The sequence below is a fragment of the Nelusetta ayraudi genome, unplaced genomic scaffold, assembly GCF_046127955.1.
Source record: "Nelusetta ayraudi isolate G7.1 ecotype Tasmania unplaced genomic scaffold, CSIRO-AGI_Nayr_v1 ptg000079l, whole genome shotgun sequence".
Lineage (NCBI taxonomy): Eukaryota > Metazoa > Chordata > Actinopteri > Tetraodontiformes > Monacanthidae > Nelusetta > Nelusetta ayraudi.
Window position 1 is genome coordinate 2,831,262 of NW_027466129.1, and position 18,012 is coordinate 2,849,273.

At 52.4% G+C, this 18,012-nt stretch overlaps 4 protein-coding genes across 9 annotated transcripts; 2 read left to right on the forward strand and 2 right to left on the reverse strand.

The window, feature by feature from the left end:
• Nucleotides 1-510: 510 nt before the first annotated feature.
• LOC142900017 (uncharacterized) lies at nucleotides 511-5,544 on the reverse strand. 3 transcript variants are annotated; one of them, XM_076044031.1, is made up of 10 exons: nucleotides 5,291-5,544; nucleotides 4,598-4,760; nucleotides 3,970-4,266; nucleotides 3,745-3,819; nucleotides 3,282-3,581; nucleotides 3,040-3,139; nucleotides 2,813-2,969; nucleotides 2,591-2,725; nucleotides 2,284-2,394; nucleotides 511-1,922 (listed from the first exon to the last, which is right to left on the reverse strand). In XM_076044031.1, exons 2-9 carry the CDS (start codon nucleotides 4,740-4,742, stop codon nucleotides 2,287-2,289), a joined length of 1,317 nt encoding a protein of 438 aa, XP_075900146.1. In that variant the 5' UTR covers nucleotides 4,743-4,760; nucleotides 5,291-5,544; the 3' UTR covers nucleotides 511-1,922; nucleotides 2,284-2,286. The 3 variants fall into 3 exon arrangements, with proteins under 3 accessions (XP_075900146.1, XP_075900147.1, XP_075900148.1); XM_076044032.1 differs by having other exon boundaries at nucleotides 2,813-2,966; nucleotides 5,291-5,542; XM_076044033.1 differs by lacking the exon at nucleotides 2,284-2,394 and having other exon boundaries at nucleotides 5,291-5,534.
• A 430-nt stretch (nucleotides 5,545-5,974) lies between these two features.
• sco2 (synthesis of cytochrome C oxidase 2) lies at nucleotides 5,975-7,592 on the forward strand. Its single transcript, XM_076044037.1, has 2 exons — nucleotides 5,975-6,148; nucleotides 6,705-7,592. Exons 1-2 carry the CDS (start codon nucleotides 6,057-6,059, stop codon nucleotides 7,510-7,512), a joined length of 900 nt encoding a protein of 299 aa, XP_075900152.1. The 5' UTR covers nucleotides 5,975-6,056; the 3' UTR covers nucleotides 7,513-7,592.
• Nucleotides 7,593-8,098: 506 nt separating this feature from the next.
• Nucleotides 8,099-17,951, reverse strand: ncaph2 (non-SMC condensin II complex, subunit H2). 4 transcript variants are annotated; one of them, XM_076044014.1, is made up of 20 exons: nucleotides 17,813-17,945; nucleotides 12,681-12,813; nucleotides 11,892-12,077; nucleotides 11,683-11,784; nucleotides 11,495-11,556; nucleotides 11,340-11,412; nucleotides 11,143-11,199; nucleotides 10,966-11,042; nucleotides 10,631-10,874; nucleotides 10,460-10,543; nucleotides 10,139-10,202; nucleotides 9,942-10,043; nucleotides 9,811-9,855; nucleotides 9,664-9,734; nucleotides 9,494-9,587; nucleotides 9,326-9,418; nucleotides 9,115-9,158; nucleotides 8,926-9,027; nucleotides 8,617-8,766; nucleotides 8,099-8,447 (listed from the first exon to the last, which is right to left on the reverse strand). In XM_076044014.1, exons 3-20 carry the CDS (start codon nucleotides 11,997-11,999, stop codon nucleotides 8,322-8,324), a joined length of 1,698 nt encoding a protein of 565 aa, XP_075900129.1. In that variant the 5' UTR covers nucleotides 12,000-12,077; nucleotides 12,681-12,813; nucleotides 17,813-17,945; the 3' UTR covers nucleotides 8,099-8,321. The 4 variants fall into 4 exon arrangements, with proteins under 4 accessions (XP_075900129.1, XP_075900130.1, XP_075900128.1 ...); XM_076044015.1 differs by lacking the exon at nucleotides 17,813-17,945 and adding an exon at nucleotides 12,998-13,087 and having other exon boundaries at nucleotides 11,892-12,153; nucleotides 12,681-12,816; XM_076044013.1 differs by lacking the exon at nucleotides 17,813-17,945 and adding an exon at nucleotides 12,998-13,086 and having other exon boundaries at nucleotides 12,681-12,816.
• socs2 (suppressor of cytokine signaling 2) lies at nucleotides 13,362-16,424 on the forward strand. Its single transcript, XM_076044042.1, has 3 exons — nucleotides 13,362-13,826; nucleotides 14,810-14,962; nucleotides 15,104-16,424. Exons 2-3 carry the CDS (start codon nucleotides 14,860-14,862, stop codon nucleotides 15,577-15,579), a joined length of 579 nt encoding a protein of 192 aa, XP_075900157.1. The 5' UTR covers nucleotides 13,362-13,826; nucleotides 14,810-14,859; the 3' UTR covers nucleotides 15,580-16,424.
• Nucleotides 17,952-18,012: the final 61 nt, after the last annotated feature.

The window sequence follows — 18,012 nt, forward strand, 5'->3', positions numbered from 1 at the left end:
GTAATTACGAGGTCAGGGTGAAGATCCTTGAGGATCTAGGATTTGTAAAAAAGGGGGCCTTGCAGAGTCATTAGCAAACCATATTGGATGCGTTTCAAATGAGAGAGCAAAAGAGAGCAACATCCAGCAAGTCAGACAGGCTGGGCTTTCAGTAGTGTTGCAGTGGTGTTGTAGTAATCGAGATTGGTCTTGGTCTCAAGACCACTTTTTAAGGGTCTCGGTCTTGTCTTGGTCTCGGACTCGACGGACTTGGGGTTTTTGATCCAGACCAGTCAAGACTCAGCCAACACGACAATGACACGATAATAACGGAAAGGAATCCAGCTGCTGCTGTTTTACACTCTGTTTGTGACACCCAAAGTGTCACCCTGGCCATTTGTAGTTCATTTATTTTTTAATTTTATGAAGCAAAGTTGTTTTTTTTAAAAATGGTTCCAAATTATTTGGCAAAGCAGCAAAATGTTAAAGAAAATTATTCAAAGATACCTTGCTGAAAAGAGATGTTGCTGTTCGATTTAGACGCACACTTGAATTAAAAAAAAAAGAAAGCTGGGCGTTCCGCCGGAACAATCTGAACCATTTGAGATGCCTGCGCAGTGGTGCCACACTCATTTTGAAACCATGCTCAGTTTTAAGAAATGCAAGTATTTCCCAGTGTCTCAAAGAGAGAAGGTAGTAATAGCAGATTATCTGCGATAGCGCCATCATTGCCCACTGAGTAGAAAGGATTTACAGACGTTTCCTTTTTCTTTATTTTATCTCATAATTATTATATCAGGGGGGCCTAAAGATATTTTATCCAGTGAATGCAGTGCGCTTCCATATTATCTTTGTTTTAAATAAAGACTATAACAATATAAAACTAAGCCTGAAGCGGTGAAATAATCGCACCATTGCATGCAGATGGCGTTCTGCAGCTGCAGCTACAGCGTCCAGTCTACGCTCATGCTGGCGTTTCAACTGGCTAACAAGGCTAACAAAGCTAACATGCCACAGCGAGCCTTTGACAGCAAACATTTAGCCGCACAGGGCTAACAAGGTACTGCTAACGTGTGTGCAGCGGCAGAAGGACTTAAACTTGGAAGATTGAAGGTGGAGGAAGCAGCAACAGCAGCCAGAAGACCTGATCCTGTCTGAAATAACACACTAGCGCCCCCGTGTGGCAGCTAATTTCACAACCGCCTGGAAATGAAAACCTGTTGACGGTAGAGGCTCTGACGAACACGGAAATATCCTTCGATTTTCAACATTACTCCTGTGCAAAAAAAATAAGGCACAATATTTCCTTTTTCAAAAACAAATTAGATTTTTTTTAAAAAATAACTCTTTCATTTGCAATAAAATAAAAGTAAGCCTAAAGAAAACAAATAAAACAGTGTCAGAGGAAGTCATTTTTTTGGATCAAATAATTCAGGGTTAGGGTTTTTTTTTCTCTCCACCAGCTAAAACTTTCACAGTGAAATCCGTCAACATCAACACTCGCTGCTGCTTTGACTCAAAAACACAAACATTTAATGTTGATTATAAAGGGGGAAAGAAATCCTGTGAGGCATCATGGGATATGTTCTGCTCTTCATGCTGCAGGTCTCTTTATATCATATACAATGTTACATGTTCACGTTGGACTAATCTGAAAATAAAGCTCAAGTGTTTACAATGAAAATATTTTCCTTTTTGTCCTCTTCTTGTCTCCGTATTAAACGTCTTTGTTGTGTGTGTGTGTGTGTGTGTGTGTGTGTGTGTGTCAGCACTGTTGTGTAACTCTGGCGCCACCTCTTGGGACTCACACACGTCAGAGTTGAGGTCACTTCCTGTTTAGGGTGCTCAGGTGCTCAGAACCGGGTGAGGCGGGCGACCACCGCCGCTGCCACGGCCGCCACACCAACGGCGGCCACCAGGAGGCTCCACCCACCAGACAGCCCCTGCAACACATAACCACAGCACACTGTTGTCAGGCAGGAAGGGAGCTAATGTGGCTAACGCTAACAGGCTAACACGTGCTCGCGTCGCGGCCACATTGTATTGGTTCGTCAGTTGGAGGTGGAGCCACCATGTTTCATTTCAGGTCCACCCTCACCCCTTCCCCGGTCCGCCCACCCAATTAAGGAGCTACCAATCACGGTGGCCCAACCTCCTTTTTATCTCATCCAATCACACAAACTATTTCTCAGAACTTTGAGAGGAAGGGGCGGGGCTTTACGGACTGTACCGCAGCCAGCCAGCAGGGGGCGGAGCTTGTTCACCCGTTAGCCTGTTAGGGTTGAGAGAGGGATGTGGCCATACCTGCTAGTAGGATGCAAGCTCCGCCCACCAGCACCAAATCAAGGCCACTATAACAATCATTCCTATGGAGGGGGCGGAGAAGACAGGGGGCGCTGGCGAGCGGGTGCAGGTCTGGGGAGGAGACAAGGGGGGGGAGGGTTGGGAGGGCGGGGCATCAGAAATAATAGACCAATGAATAATCATGAGGAAGAGAGTGGGCGGAGCAGGCAATTGGGGGCGGGGCTTAGAAGATGAGATGGAGAGAAGTGAATGGGAGGAAGACAGGTGTGACCCTGATCTCTGACCCCTGACTCTTGACCTGCCTCACCTGCCGCTTCCTGCCCAGCACCTCCTGTAGCTGCTCTCTGCACCGCCGCAGCTCCTCCTCCAGCGTCTGCCGCTCCCGCTGGCTGCTGTCGTACATCTGCTGCAGCTCCAGGAGCTCCACCTTCACACCATCGCACTGCAGGGGGGGAGGGAATAGGGTCAGGCTACGCCCCCAGACATGGGCTCAAAGGTCAAAGGTGTGGGGGGGGTGAGTGGGCGGTACCTCTCGCTGCACCCGCTGCGCCGTCTCCTCGGCAAGCCGGAGCTGCATCCTCAGCACCTCCAGCTCCTCCTGGGCGGGGCCTGCTGTGGACACACACCCTCCTTCTGAGGCCACGCCCTCTCCTGTCGCCACCGTCAGGTATGCGTCCGGGCTCCTGCTAAGGCAGGACAAAGGGTCACTTCCTCTCTGTCACCCCACCTGAGTAGGTGTGACTGACAGCCAATCACCTGTCATCTGGCGGCGGCTGCTGCTGCTGCTGCTGCTGCTGCTGCTGCTGCGGCTCCGTCAGAGGGCCCGCCTCCTCCACCGTCAGCTGACTAACCTCACCTGAAAGCCAGCGTGGGGTCAGAGGGGAGGGGCTTGAGTCAATCAGCCAATGAGGCGCTGCTGTGGTGTCACCACCTGCGGCTGACGTCTGTTGATTGGATGACATGGAAAGGGAGCAGAGCTACAGGTGTATGTCTCCTACCTGGTGGGGGGGCGTGTCCCTGCAGGCCCCGCCCACTGATCTCCGCCCTCAGCGCGCTCATCTCCAGCTCTGATTGGCTGGCAGCCGCATGCAGGCGCTGCAGCTCCGCCCGCAGGCGGCACAGCTCCTCCTGCAGGCAGGCGATGTCGTTCTCCCGCTCAGCCGCCGCCTCCTCGGCCGCCTGCTGCAGCAGCAGCACCTCCTCCTGCGCCGAGCGCAGCTCCTCCTGCACCTCCTGCAGCTCCGCCTCCTTCTCCTGCTCCAGGCTGCTCATCTCCTCCTGGACGGACTGCAGCTGGGCTGGAGGAGTGGGTGAGGAACGGGAGAGGGCAACGGGGAGAACAGGTGAGGAGCGCTGCGAGGAATGGGTGAGTAAAGGGTGAGAAATGGGAGAGGAGCAGTGGGCAGGGGCAGCAGGTCAGGGGGCGGGGCAGCAGGTCAGGTGGTCAGGGGGCAGGGCTACCTTGCAGCCTCTGGATGTGTCTGCTGAAGCTCTCGGCCTGGTGGGCGCTGGCCAGCCGCTCCTCCTCCAGCAGGCCTGAGATCACACAGAATACAGTCTTCAGCTTCCTGGTGGCCCTCTGCTGGAGCTTCGCCAGTACTGCAGCGTACTGCTGTGTGTGTGTGTGTTTGTGTGTGTGTGTGTGTGTGTGTGTGTGTGTGTGTGGGGCGGCAGTGCAGTACCCACCCTGCAACTCGAGGGCGCTCTCCTCATGGCGCTGTGAGTCCTCCCTGGTCTGGTCCAGCTCCAGCAGCAGACTGAAGACCTGAGCCCTCAGCTCCTCCATCTCCTCCTCCTGCTCCTCATCCTCCTCCTCCTTCTTCACCCCTCCTCCTGCCGAGTCCTTCTCCTCGGTCACCTCCTTCTCCTCCTCCCGCTGGCCCTTCTCCCCGCCTCCTCCCTGCGTCTCCTCCTTCTCCTCCACTGACTCCTTCTCCTTGGCCGTCAGCGCCGGGTTCTCCTCCTTCAGCTCACACAGCTCGTCTGCAGAGGGGGGAGGAGGGGGAGGAGAGGGAGGTGGAATACATGCATATGACATCATGGCCCATAGACAAGACGTCACCACACAAGCAGGGTGCAGCCGTGAAAAAGGGAACAAGGAAAAAACAAACTTTGACTAGACACACTGTCTCCACCTGGTGGTGAAGCTGGAGAAGTGCAGCTCATGTCCGAGCACCTTTTATGAGCTGTTTTATTTTTATATACAGATGTACAGGTATATAAATAAAACATCATCGTGAGGGCAAGTGGAGAAGGGAGTAGGCCCCGCCCCTTCCTGTGACTCCCACCAATGACAGCGGAGCGATGGACTAACCGGACGAATCCAGGGCCTCCTCGATGAGGGGGGGCAGGTGGAAGCTGTCCATGACGTCAGCTGGGGGAGGAGCCTGGAAACCCCCCCTGGTCACACGGCGTTCAGCCACTGCAGCACCCCCATCCTGCAGGAAGTGAGGCTGCATCCACACGGAGCATCACCGCTGCAGGACACAACAGAAGTAACACTACATTACCCATGAGCCTCGGATGCTGTTGCCATAGAGACACAACATGGAGGAGAATCAGCTCTGTGATTGGCTGGATTGGCACCCACAGCCACAGTCACTTGGCCCCCTGCTAGTCATGGCTGGTGCTGCAGGATGGACAGGCGGTCACAGCCACAGTCGAACCACACACACACACACACACACACACATATACACACACAAACTGCTACACAAACATTGCAGGTTCTTGACGTGCCTCAGTCTGGTCACATGACACCTGGATGGAGCTGCCACGTAGCGTGATGATGGTGGTGATGAAGGTCAGCAGGATGAAGGTGGTGAGACGGTGTGTGTGTGTGTGTGTTTGTGTGCGTGCGCATGTGTGTGTATGGGCAGTGTGTGAGCACTCAGCTGATCAGCTGATGGGCCGCTCGCCTCCCCAGCGACCTTCCTGCCGTCCTCTGGAGGAGAGACGACCATCAACCAGCAGCTGTGAGGAGGACGGTGTGGTGGTGGGACTTTACCTGAAGAGTGGACGGAGCTGCTCAGGTGGAGTGGAGTGGAGCTGGAGCTGCTGCTGCTGCTGTCCCAGATCTCATTCCTCACTGTGATTACACAGCAACGTCACCGCAGACACACACAGCTGCCATGACACGAATCACAATGAAGCAGGGTCACGTGACCACTGACATCACTTCCTGTCATCAGCCTGCGCACACCTCTCTCTCGCTCACTCTCTCTCCCCCCACTCATCCGTTGCCATCCATCAGCAGGCACACAACACAACCAGCCTTCCTCTCAAATGTATATAAATATATTTTGTCCTGTTAAATAATCATAAAGATGATTATATTGGTGATAATTATATTATTATTATATTGTTTGTATATACTATGAGTCAGCTCTGTGGACACGGTCCTAAGGTGTAGCATTGTTTTAATATTACCGTCATGATTCAATATTACCGTCAGAGCTTCAAAGCGCTCAGCTCTACTTGTTGTCATTTGGCGCCCTCCACTGGACACCTCTGGTCATTACGGCCCGTCCCTCCTGACACTGCCTGCACACGAATCTGCGGATTTCTTCCGCGAGCCGTCGACCCCCTGTGTGACTGCTGACATTTCTTGTAACGACGCGATAAAAATAAACAAATACATTTTTTATTTTTTTTTTAATTGTTAATATTGTTGTCAACACCGGTGTCGTTGTTGTTGTTGTCCTACCCCGTTCGGTTCGACTCTCTGCCCAGCGAATCAGCGGCTTTGGGGTGACATTCAGGTAAATTATGTTATGGGTTATGGGTTGTCTAACAGGACACACACACACACACACACACACACACACACGGTAGGGTCCTCAGCTCAGCTCCTTCACGTCTCCGGGTGAGTTGTGTTGTTTTTTCCCTCCACACCGCCAAACCTCTCGTCGGCTACATGCTGCTGCTGCTGCTACATGGCGCTTGTGCAGCAGCATGTCACTCGGCTCACTGCGGTGCGTTAGCCGCTAGGCTAGCCTCCAGCTAACAGGTGCGGAGCGGGCTCCTGTTCGAATGGCTCACTGAAACCGAGTCATTCTGCTGTAATAAAAGTTATTTTTGTTTTAAAAATTTCGAACGGACCTACCAGAGGACAGATAACCTCTCCAATCCGGCGAGCTCGATGTTTTGTGGTTGTTTGGGGGCGTTTTGAATTACTTTAAAATGAGGTTATAAGGAATTAGTGCCAATATTTTATCGAGGAATATAAATTAACAGGTTAAAATGGCGTCCGACCGACTGGGTGTGGTCGTGCTGCCGCTTGTTGATAGGAGGGTGTACTGCAGCTGGAAATTGTGAGTCTGGCGGTGACCCCCAAGGTTCCTAGTCAGGAATCACATGAAACCCTCACTGGTCGTGCTCCGATTACTTCCTGGATGGTGTGTGTGACGTCTGTGTTGCAGGAGGATGTTGGCCACCAGGTGCATTGTGGGCGACCTGCGTGGCAGACGGAGGCTCCTGCAAGGTCTCTGCCTCGGCCGTCAGCTCCTTCTCCAGCCTCCTCAGGTGAGCTCCGGGGGTCTCCAGCCTCGGCGTCACGGCGGCTCCTCCTCCTCCACACCGGCAGCTGGCGCCAGCCTGAGGACCCGGCTGGCGCTGACGGTGACGCTGGGCGGTGGCCTGCTGGCGGCGTGGTGGCTGCTTCGCTCGGAGAAACAGCAGAAGCTGCAGCAGCAGCGGGTGGAGCAGCTGCGCAAGGTGGCGCTGGGCCAGGGCAACTTCAGCCTCCTGGACCACAGGGGGCAGCGCAGGAGCAAGAAGGACTTCCTGGGCAGCTGGGTGCTGCTGTACTTTGGCTTCACACACTGTCCTGACATCTGCCCTGACGAGCTGGACAAGCTGAGCGCCGTGGTGGCGGCGCTGGAGCGCGACACCGCGCTGCCACTCGTCCAGCCGCTCTTCATCACCGTCGACCCCGAGCGCGACGATGTGCCGGCGCTGGCCCGCTACGTGCGCGACTTCCACCCCCGGCTGGTGGCGCTGACGGGCACGCCCGAGGAGGTGCGGGAGGCGGGGCGGGACTACCGGGTGTACGCCAGCGCCGGCCCCCGGGACGAGGACGGCGGCTACATGGTGGATCACAGCATCCTCATCTACCTGCTCACGCCAGACGGGCTCTTCCTCGACTACTACAACCGCATGAAGAGCCAGGAGAAGATCGAGCAGAGCATCCGCAACCACATGACCAACTACACCCCAATGGTCACATGACCAACACTCTGACTGCATACACGAAGTATTGTCGCCACTGTGTGCTTGTTGTCGTTTTCATTAAAATCTAATGGTGTTGATCTGCTGCTGTTCTGACTCCATACTGGCCCCTGGCTGCCACGATTTCAAAAATATTGTTCATGCCATGTTCATGTCAGCAAGTGTGTGTGTGTGCGTGTGCGTGTGTATGTAGAGTAGTACTACAAGCCATTAGCCAAATGAAAAAAACTTTCTGACACTCTTGGCGCCGTGACTGATATCATCATGGTCTCATTATTAAAACTTGAAATAAATAAATTGATAGTTATATATATTAATTTACTCATATGTAAGCAAGTGGGCATCACACTTGCCTTTTCTAGCGATGTGTTAGTGCATGTGCAATGATGAGATATCTTTCCACCCTAGTGACCAACCATCAGTTGTACACTTGTAGCGATGCATTGTGGGATACATTGAGAAGACTATATTGTGAATGCTGACGTTCACCCAGGACTCAGACGCCACTACAATATGGTGTAGCCCTGGTATAATGACAGTAGGGGGCGATGTAGGACACAGCCTGTCTCAAGTCAACCAGTGCTGATTCTTCTTCAGTGAAAAATAATTTATTGACAATTTGTGTAAACATGTTTGGACACATGGGCACAGAATGATGGTACATAGGTGTGTTCAGGGACACCCGGGGCAAGTTCATGGACAACCCCGATGCGTTCAAGGACAGATGTGTTCAGGGGACACAACCCAGGTGTGTTCAAGGACACCCCAGGGTGTGTTCAGGGACACCCTAGATGCGTTCAGGGACACAGTTATGCTGTGGCCCCACGGGACTCCAGGGTCTTGAAGCGGTCGGTGGCTCTTGTGGTGGTGCACAGCGTCAACATCATGGAGTCCACGGTGCCGTCACTGTCCACCTCCACTGTGTAGTCATTAGCCTGACACACACACACACACACACACACACACACACACACACACACACACACACACACACACACACACACACACACACACACACACACACACACACACGTCAGGGAAGCAGGCAGTATGTGTGTGAGGTGTGTCTCAGGTGTGTGTGTGTGTGTGTGTGGTGTGATTTACCAGCTGCAGTGAAGCCAGCAGGAACTTGCAGACTTCGTAGTTGTCCAGTCCGGAGACGATGGTGGAGAAGGATCGCCGCTGGCCCACACCGTTCAGCGCTGCCACCACCCGCTCGCCATAGTCGTGGATGTCAAACGGCGGTCTGTCCTCCTGCCGGCAGCAACAGGAGGTCACGGTCAAGCACGCACGCACGCACACACACACACACACACACACACACACACACACACACACGCACGCACGCACGCACGCACGCACGCACGCACGCACACACACACACACACAAGTGATGCATGCTGGGACGTCTACCTGCCGGGCCAGTTCAGATTGTAGGGTCTCTTGCCACCGCTGGACCCTCTGGGACAGCGCCGTCTGCTGGGTGTGGCTGGTACTGCTGATCACGAGCTGCTCCTGGACACAGACAGACACACACACATTCAGCGGTCAGAGGTCGGTTCTGATCAGTTCCAGTGAAACTGCAGTGAATCAGTGGCTCACCACTCGCTGTTTGACCAGCTCTTCATAACTCAGTTCACAAGTTCCTGCCAAAACAAAACATCAACAACCATCATCATCATCATCACCTTCATCATATTTACCATCATTCATCACCACCTTCATCATTATCATCATCACTACATCCATTATCAAAATCATCATCACCCGCACCATCATCACCATCAATCAATAAAACGCTTGCTGATCCTACCGGTCAACGGGAAGTCCTGCTCAGCGCCCCCTGCTGGCCCGCCGTCCAGCAGCACCCCCTGTTGCTCGCCGTCAGAAGCATCGTCGTCTCCACCTGGTAGGTTGGAAGGAGGCGGTTACACCAACACCAATCGGAGTAGAGATTCTGAGACTGGCTCCGCCCACATACCGAAGAGGTCATGCTGAATGAATCCGTCCACAGGCTCCTCCTCCTCCGGGTGCAGGTAGGTCTGCCTCAGCTCCTCCGAGGAGGCCGCCACGCCCTGAGAAATCACGTGACACGTCACTAGCCCCGCCCTCTGTGACATCATCACCAACAGGACACACATACACACACACCGTTTCCCTGCAGATCCTCTTCTTTCTCTTCACTTTGCTCTTGATGTTTTTCATATAGATGTAGATCAGATCTGCAGAAGAAGAGGGTGAGCTGATAAGTGCCAGCCAATAGAATCATGACAAGTTTAGACAAGGGGGAGGAGTCACCTGTGTGGGCGGGTCCCTTCCTCAGCTTGCGCTCCCGAGTGCCAACTGTCACAAACACAGGGAGGGAGAGTCGTCAAGGTCACATGACCACAGCAGTGAGCTCCAGCCAATGTGTGTGGAGAAGATCTCACAGGTTCCTCTGGACCAGCGGACAAAGTCCTCCAGGGGAGCCGACCGTCCCCTCTTCTTCTTGGCGCCGTCATCCAGGCCGGCTGGGATCCTGGAGCAATTTCCTGAGGAGGAGATGAAGGAGCATCAGCTGACCAACGCTGTCCACACTTCCTCCCACCCCTGAGACCCCCGAGGGCTCCGAGGGCCAGCCGCTCACCTGGCTTCAGGGGCTTCTCTTTGGTCACCACGGTGTACGGGTCATGGAGCACCCAATGGTTGACCTGAGGAGACAGAGGAGCTCACACACACAGCACAAGGTTCCACCACATTCCTCAAGGTTTCTCCAAAAGCTCAGCTGAGAACATTCCTCAAGATTGTACACAGATTTATCTTTTTTTTTCTAACTACTGTAGTTTATTTTTTGCTTCAACAGTGTAGTTTCCCAATTTGGTATCAATAAAGTACACCTATCTATCTATCTATGGTTCCACCCGGAGCTCAGTTGAGAACGTTCCTCCAGGAGCTCAGACCAACTCACAGTTGCCTTCTTCTCCTCCACCCTCCCTCCATCCTGGTCCACCTGGACCCGCCTCTCCCTCAGCACCCTGCCCTCGCCGGCTGCCTGCGGGGGGAAGAAGCAGGAGGAGCTGAGCATGCCGCGGGCGCCACCATCAGGACACACAGTGCACTGCATCAGGTCAAGTCACACCTGCTGTCGCTCCACGTGCTCCTCGTGTTCCTCCATTGGCTCCACCTCCATGCTGTGCTGGTCCATCGGGAGGAATTCCTGGCCGCCGTCCTCCACTGGGTGGTCACCTGGCAGGGGTGAGGGCGGGTCCAGCACCAGTCGAGAAGCTCCGCCTCCAGACGTCAGGAAGAGGATCATGTCTTCCTCTGCGGTGAAGACGTTGATGCGGAAGTCCTTGACACTGCGCACGGCCTCACCCTTCACACTGAGCAGACAGAGACATCAAGTCACAGCCCTTCAGAGGCGCTCTTCACCCACCTGGAAACAGGAAGTGGTGCAGGGAGGAGGAAACACACCTGATGAGAGGAAGCTTGATCTCTTTGCTCTCAGCAGGAAAGAGAGACACTGGAGGAAGAGGAGTCACCTTCACCGTCTGGCAGGAAACAGTGCAGATCATGCAGGAATGAGTGAGTGAGTGAGTGTTTGTGTGTGTGTGTGAGTGAGTGAGTGGTGAGTGTGAGTGAGACACTGACTGTGCCGTAGTCTTCTGTCAGTGAGTTTTCAGAGGTCTCCAGGTCCACAGCTGTTAACTGAAAAGAGAAAAAACAGTTCCTTCATTACCCAGAATGCATCTGAGTCACGTGACCCCCTCCGTCCTACCCCCATTTAAAATATCTTGCATGTAGCAACAAGGACCAGCACCAATCACAGACAACTTCCTGTTTCTTACGGCAAAATCATTGTCGTCCTCTGCGCTGCTCGCCGCTTCATCCTCCTGAGACCCTGCTGCTTGTTTGCTGTGTCTGGACAATAGTCACAGAGGAACGTCAGGGGAATATCAGAGGAACATAGGTCTGCAACTCACAGCTGCACAGCTCCACCTACTTCTTGTTCTTGTCTTTGATGTGTTCCAGGGTTTGGTAGACCAGGTGGTGCAGCAGCTCCACCTGGAAAAGAGCTCAGGGTGTCACACACACACACACACACACACACACACACACACACACACACACACACACACACACACACACACACACACACACACACACACACACACACACACACACACACACCTTCTTGCTATAGATGCAGGTTGTGCCCTGAATCACCAGAGCAGCTTCAGCAAAGTTCAGTCGAGTTATCCCGCCGTCGAAGGTGATGGACATCTCGTCCAGCTGGAGAGACGGGGAGAGTGGGAGGATACCACAGAAGAAGATGACACCACAGAAGAAGAAGAAGAATAAGGACACTGAGATTGAAGTTGGCTGTGACTGCACTGCACCTCCTCCAGGTAGTCGTTGAGCTCGGAGGCCACGTTGATGTCCCAGTTCTTGGCCAGCTCTCTGATTGGCTGGAGGAGGTGGGCGTATTTGCCCTCTGTGGTCTCCATGGCAACCGGTCCAGGCGGGTTCTTCTTCAGGAGGTGTCCAGTAGAAGATCAGGTCACCACACAGCCAACTGTTCCAACCTATGGGCAGAAGGAGAAACTTCTTCAAGCTGATCCGAGCGACACTGACGACCAAGGAGCTCCGCGGCTCCTTCCGCTTTCAAAGTAAAAGACGATTGATCCGTCAGTGACTAGGCAGATTAGTCAAGTGTCCCAGAGCAACTAGAGTCCTGAAGGATCAGCCGTACACACAAACACACACCAATATATTAGTGGTAGGAAGAGGGGTAAAAGTTCACCGCTGTGCTGACCGTTTGGACGACCTGTGCCAAAAATGTTACTCGGTGCTTCGACGTATGATCTGACGCGCAGTGCGAGTTTCATTAGATTTTTTATTTTTTTTTAACGCTATGGTGATGGTTAAGATGATAGTCAAAGTTAGAATCTGGTCTGGGTTCGTTTAAGCTCGACCAGACAGCAAATATGGACAGAAATGTCTCCGTTAAACCGACCGAACTGATCAGATCGGTCACTGAACCGCAGTTTCGCGACTTTCGTGTAGTGGTTAAACCTACCTAGTAAAAACCTGCGAGTTCACCCTGACAGGCTAATAAATCACTGGTTCATGTTAAGGGGTTTAAAATAATAATAAATAGTAATAATAACGCAGGCGATCGAACTCACCGTGCCAGGCTGCGAGCGGCTCCCTGCTAAGTGCTAACTGCTCAACAGCGGAGGCAGGCGCTCAAACTGCCCGCCGTCTGCTTCTTCTTCGCGGTTCAAACTCCTCCTGGGGAGAAACGCCGCCCTGCGCCGCCTGCTGGGGAAGAAGTTTGAGCTTCGAAGTTTTCTTTACGGTATATGAAAAAAAAAAAAAGGCACGATTTTATTTTTATTTTTATTTATTTTTAAATCTTTGACTTCATTCTTTGAACTGTACGTATAATCTTTGGGCGTATCAGCGTGTTCACTACATCCATCCATCCATCAATTTTCAATACCCTCCTGCTCTCAGCGTATCCGGAGTCTTGCTGGAGCTTCTCACAGCGGTCATAGGGTGAAGGCAGGGTGACACCCTGGACAAGTGGCCACTTTGTTAGGGCCACATAGAGACAAACAAGCATTCACACTCACACCAACGGACAATTTAGATAGATAGATAGATAGATAGATAGATAGATAGATAGATAGATAGATAGATATATGTCGTATAGACTCACACTGAGTCTCCAGTACAACTAGAACTGAACCATTTCTCGCCACGATCGATCATAGTTTGTTTCTCTGGGGAAAAACAAAAACAAATCAACAAGCCGTCGCTTCACCAGCAGCAGGCTCCTCTCGTGGCTCGCACTGCGCCTGCGCACTCGAGAGGACCGTCTGCGAAAGCACCCGCGCTCGTGTGTCGGTCGGTCCACCTTAAGTGGCGGCTCCGCACCACGTGACGTGTTCCTGGAAAGTTCCTAGAAACGCTGCTCGGTTCCGGACGGTCGCGCGGCGCGGCAGAGCGGACTGACTGACTGAGGTCGAGCACGGTGCCTGACTGGCGGACACGGTGTGCGAGCCCGACTCGGTCCTTGCGGATGGTGAAATAGAACCCTGGGTGAACGCTGTGATACCAGGGAGGTTCGGACGTTTGGTTTTTCCGCCCGGAGCTGCTGCCCGACAGTGACCCGGAGGAGCAGCGGCTCCACACGGTGACATGAAGCTCCGCGACCCGCCGCTGAGGGATTAACCGCCCGACTCAGCTAGCCTGCAGCCTAGCCGAGCCCAGCCCAGCCCAGCCGAATCCCACAGTTCGGTTCGGAGTCCGAGGCAGGCGGCCTGGAGGTGAGTCCCCACCAAACAGTCGGAACGAACCGAACCGCTGCGCTGCTTAGAATGACGGTTGACATGACGGTCCAACTGCACCGGAAGTCGGCGTAGACTCGGCGGTGCGTTTTGATTGTCGGTGTTGAGGTTGCTGTTGTTGACCTCCAGCCAGCTGCTGGAACATCTAGTGGATCCGGCAGTAACACACACACACACACACACACACACACACACACACACACACACACACACACACACACACACACACACACACAGAGGGGAGGGGGGAGGGGGACACGCGCTAATTTCTCTTCATGAACACAACACTGAGATCTTGACTGTTTTCTGAGTGTAAACAGCGTGACGTCACTGCTCTGACTGAGTCAATATTAGGAGTTGCTGTTCAGAGTTGCTGCTGTGACTGGGCCTCTCGTTTCCATGACAATTTTGGCAAAAAAAAAAAAAAAGAGCGATATTTCTTAGATATAAGTGTAATTGCGATTTGCAGGGGTTTCCATTGAATAATGTGAAACGCATAAGGCGTAATTTTCATCAAATTTTGTCCGTGAAACCCCTCTTTGAAGACGATGGAGGTATAAAATTTCTCGGATAAATCGGCATTTCAATGTGGTTTGCTGTTAATAATGGACATTTTTCTCTGATTACTTCTTTTAAAAAAAAAACATTTCAGGCTCCTCCTCCGTCAATCATAACGCACCATTATCACTTAAAGTGAACTGTTCACGTGACCCAATACGTCACGTCCGCTGTTGCATAAATGCGAAAAAGGTGTTTCCATGACACTTGTGCGATATACCTCTGTATGGATACATTTGGAAATCCACTTCATGAGTGTGAAAACCGTTTAGCCCTATTTGAGAGGTTTTTCCAAGCGTAGGTGTTTCCATGACTAGTTTTTTATTGCCATATTTAGGTTTTGTGCAATTCTAGGGATCATGGAAACGCAGCTAGTGACGCCCTCCGTGTGTGTGTCTGTCCAGGGCAGAACCGGGCCACCGACCCCCCCCGCCCCCGACCAGCGCCCTCTCCCATGACCTGCCAGTCGTCCGAGTCCAGCGACACCAGCCAGTCCAGCGCTGTGGAATCAGACGAGAGACGCATCGCTGCCGCCATGAAGGACCTCCGGAGCACAGGCAGGAACACACACACACACACACACACACACACACACACACACACACACACACACACACACACACACACACACACACACACACACACACACAGCGAGCAGTAGGCAGGCAGTGTGTGACAGGATTCTGGTCTGGTTCCAGGTTGGTACTGGGGCAGCTTGACTGCCAATGAGGCCCGGGAGATTCTGCAGGACGCGGCCGAGGGGACCTTCCTGGTGCGGGACAGCTCCCAGCAGGACTTCCTTTTTACCATCTCAGCCAGAACCTCGGCTGGACCCACCAACCTGCGCATCGAGTACAAGGACGGCAAGTTCAAGTTGGACTCGGTGGTTCTGCTCAAGCCCCGGCTCAAGCAGTTTGACAGCGTGGTCCACCTGGTGGAGCACTACGTCCAGCTGTCCCGGGCTGGAGCCAAGGCCCCGTCCAGTCCTGGTCCGCGGCCCGCCCCGGCCAACGGTACCGTGCAGCTGCTGCTTACCAGGCCCGTCTACACGGCCACGCCCACCCTGCAGCACCTGAGTCGCATTGCCATCAATAGGGCGACCCGGCGGGTCCAGGACCTGCCGCTGCCCAGCCGGCTCAAGGACTACCTCAGTGACTACAGCTACCATGTGTAGGACCAGACCGGAACTCAGCGAGGAAGTCACTCCGACCTCTCAAACAGCCAGAACCACATCTGGACCTGCTGAGGTCCACTTCCTGTCAGTAGTCGACGCCCTTTACAGTCACACTGGAGGAAACTCCAATCAATCAATCAATACATCGATCAATCATCGATCAGACAGACAGCACATGCACTGACCCTTTCGTTGATCAGTACTGAGTGCTGATTGGTCCTTGCAGGATTTGTCCAATCAGAGAGATGTTCCATCTTAACCTGAAAGACTGAGAAGCTCCTTGGCTGACCTTGTATTTATTGATTTGTATTGCCCCTCTTATGAGGGTTAATTGATCGCTCTCTGAGGTTATTAATACTGTTGTTTTTTTTTGTTTGTTTTTGTTGGTTTTGGCTTCACAAACTTATTGATCGAGTATGAATGAGTGAGGCAGCCGCACTCGCTTTGTTTGTCTTCACACACACAAACACACACACACCCACTGAAAGGCCTCTGATTGGCTGCTGGACGGCCATGAACGGTGGAGAGCAAATGTCCCTGTTTGAACCCCTGACTGCTGCTGTTGTTGCTGTCGCCGTCACAACCGCTGGACTCTGGACCAATCACAGGACTCTAAACTAAACGAGTCCAACCAGGACAACCACAACTTTTTACTACAGCACGACACCACGTGACCCCACGTGACCCATCGATCCTTTGACAGTTGCCGACACACAAACATGTCAGCCCGCTGTCCGCTGCTCCTCTTCTGATTGGTTCAGCGGTGAGTTGAACCAATCAGTTTCAATACCTGCCAATCAGTCAGTTTTTACTGGACAAAAAGACTTGTTGAGGCTGTAGCTCTTCCCATTTACCAATAAAATCAATAATACTTGTGATAATGTTCAGTGGCTTTATGTTGAAACTGTGCTGGCAGCTGTTGCAACAGTCTGGTGTTTTATCACTGCTATCACCACCTGGTGGACGTCAGGAAAAACGTATTTTCTTCAGTCTCCTGAAACCATCCATCGCATCAAACCTGAACTTGTATCAACAGAACACTCAAGAAGCACATCGCGACATTCAGTTTTATCATGTTAAGGTTTCAGCCATTCGCTAAGCAAAACTAAGCTAAGTGAGCTGTCAGAACAGGAGTGAGCAACCTCTCCGGCTTCGCTACTGTTGCTAACACAGGATTGGACAGTCAGCGTTTAAAGCTCAATCATGTCTTCCTTCAAGTTTGCCTCGGCAGTTTCAATAAAATGACAAAGAAAACAATCAGATAAAGTCGACAATAAATGGCTTTTGGATTGACTTCACAATTACTAATATGAACAATGTGTTTTGCCCATTGCCGTCCACACGGTCACCAGGTTCTGAGACAAAAAATATGTCCAGGAGATAAAAACAAACAGCTGTGTTCATTAGACAGGCAGGGAACAGAAGGGGTGTCAGCACTAAAATTCTCAGCATGACGTCATAACACTGAAAGTAATAGCGTAGTGTGTAAGAGTGTTAGTTTAAGGTTGTGTCTCAAATCAGGGTCCGCATCCTTCGAAGCATGCATTTGAAGGCCAGTTGCGTCATAGCACTGCGTGAAGGCCTGTCCCAATTCACTAAAATTCGAAGGATGCTCCAAATGCGCCCTTGAAATGCACCCTGCTTTTAGCCAATTCGAAGGATGCACCACAACTATCCTTCGGATGGATGCTTTGTGTGCTGCTGCTAAGCATCCTGGGATCCTGGTAAGTCAGCTACAATGGCAGAATCTACTGGCAAAGACACAACGTATACATTTCAGTTTTTACCGTAGGGTTTTTACTTATTTGAACATCCAACGCTATGGTTGGATGCCGAACCAATGGTTAGCTTGATGCTATAAAAACGTCCCTTCCGGGATTAGCCAACAGTAGGGAACGGCGGTGATGCAACCAGGAAATACACCGAGGGCTAGACCGACCCATATGGTTACCGGGGAGGCGGGTTTCGGATCGTCCTTCTCGGCCAGGTCCTTCGAAGGACCAGCCTTCCGACGAAGGACGCGTCCTCCGAAGGATGCAGACCCTGAATTGAGACACAGCCGAAGTCACTCGGGGAATGGGCTGACTTCCACTGGTGGACTGTCCCTTTAAGATTACGTCACTATGACGGAACATCACGGAGCTGGATTCATTACAACGTAAAAAGTTTCAGACCGTTGATTCGGAATGGATCGAGTGTGACCGGAAGTTTCACTTAAGAGCGACGGACTCACCGCGAGCGGTCCTGGGGCGTCACGTGACCATCGCGGTAACCAGGAAGTGGAAAGCGCTGGTTGGGGGTAAACAAACTGTACTAATGTTCCCCTTGCGAATGTTTCCTTACGCGCACATCAGCGACAGGACGAGTGCAGTTTAGCCAGCAGGTTGCTGGGTCGATCGGTCGGGCTTTTCACCGCTGAACGGCCGCTGGGAC

Excerpts from the sequence above, each read along its gene's own strand:
- LOC142900017 (XM_076044031.1), bottom strand. The coding sequence starts at position 4,742 with ATGCAGCCTCACTTCCTGCAGGATGGGGGTGCTGCAGTGGCTGAACGC. Across the intron at positions 3,820-3,969 it reads GAGCGCCCTCGAGTTGCAGG|GCCTGCTGGAGGAGGAGCGG; the intron begins GTGGGTACTGCA and ends GTGTGATCTCAG. Across the intron at positions 2,726-2,812 it reads CGCAGCGGGTGCAGCGAGAG|TGCGATGGTGTGAAGGTGGA; the intron begins GTACCGCCCACT and ends CCCCCCCTGCAG.
- socs2 (XM_076044042.1), top strand. The coding sequence starts at position 14,860 with ATGACCTGCCAGTCGTCCGAGTCCAGCGACACCAGCCAGTCCAGCGCT. Across the intron at positions 14,963-15,103 it reads GAAGGACCTCCGGAGCACAG|GTTGGTACTGGGGCAGCTTG; the intron begins GCAGGAACACAC and ends GTCTGGTTCCAG.
- ncaph2 (XM_076044016.1), bottom strand. The coding sequence starts at position 11,999 with ATGGAGACCACAGAGGGCAAATACGCCCACCTCCTCCAGCCAATCAGA. Across the intron at positions 11,557-11,682 it reads CCTGCATCTATAGCAAGAAG|GTGGAGCTGCTGCACCACCT; the intron begins GTGTGTGTGTGT and ends GCTCTTTTCCAG. Across the intron at positions 9,588-9,663 it reads AGAGGATCTGCAGGGAAACG|GGCGTGGCGGCCTCCTCGGA; the intron begins GTGTGTGTGTAT and ends GTGATTTCTCAG.
- sco2 (XM_076044037.1), top strand. The coding sequence starts at position 6,057 with ATGGGTTATGGGTTGTCTAACAGGACACACACACACACACACACACAC. Across the intron at positions 6,149-6,704 it reads CAGCTCCTTCACGTCTCCGG|GAGGATGTTGGCCACCAGGT; the intron begins GTGAGTTGTGTT and ends TCTGTGTTGCAG.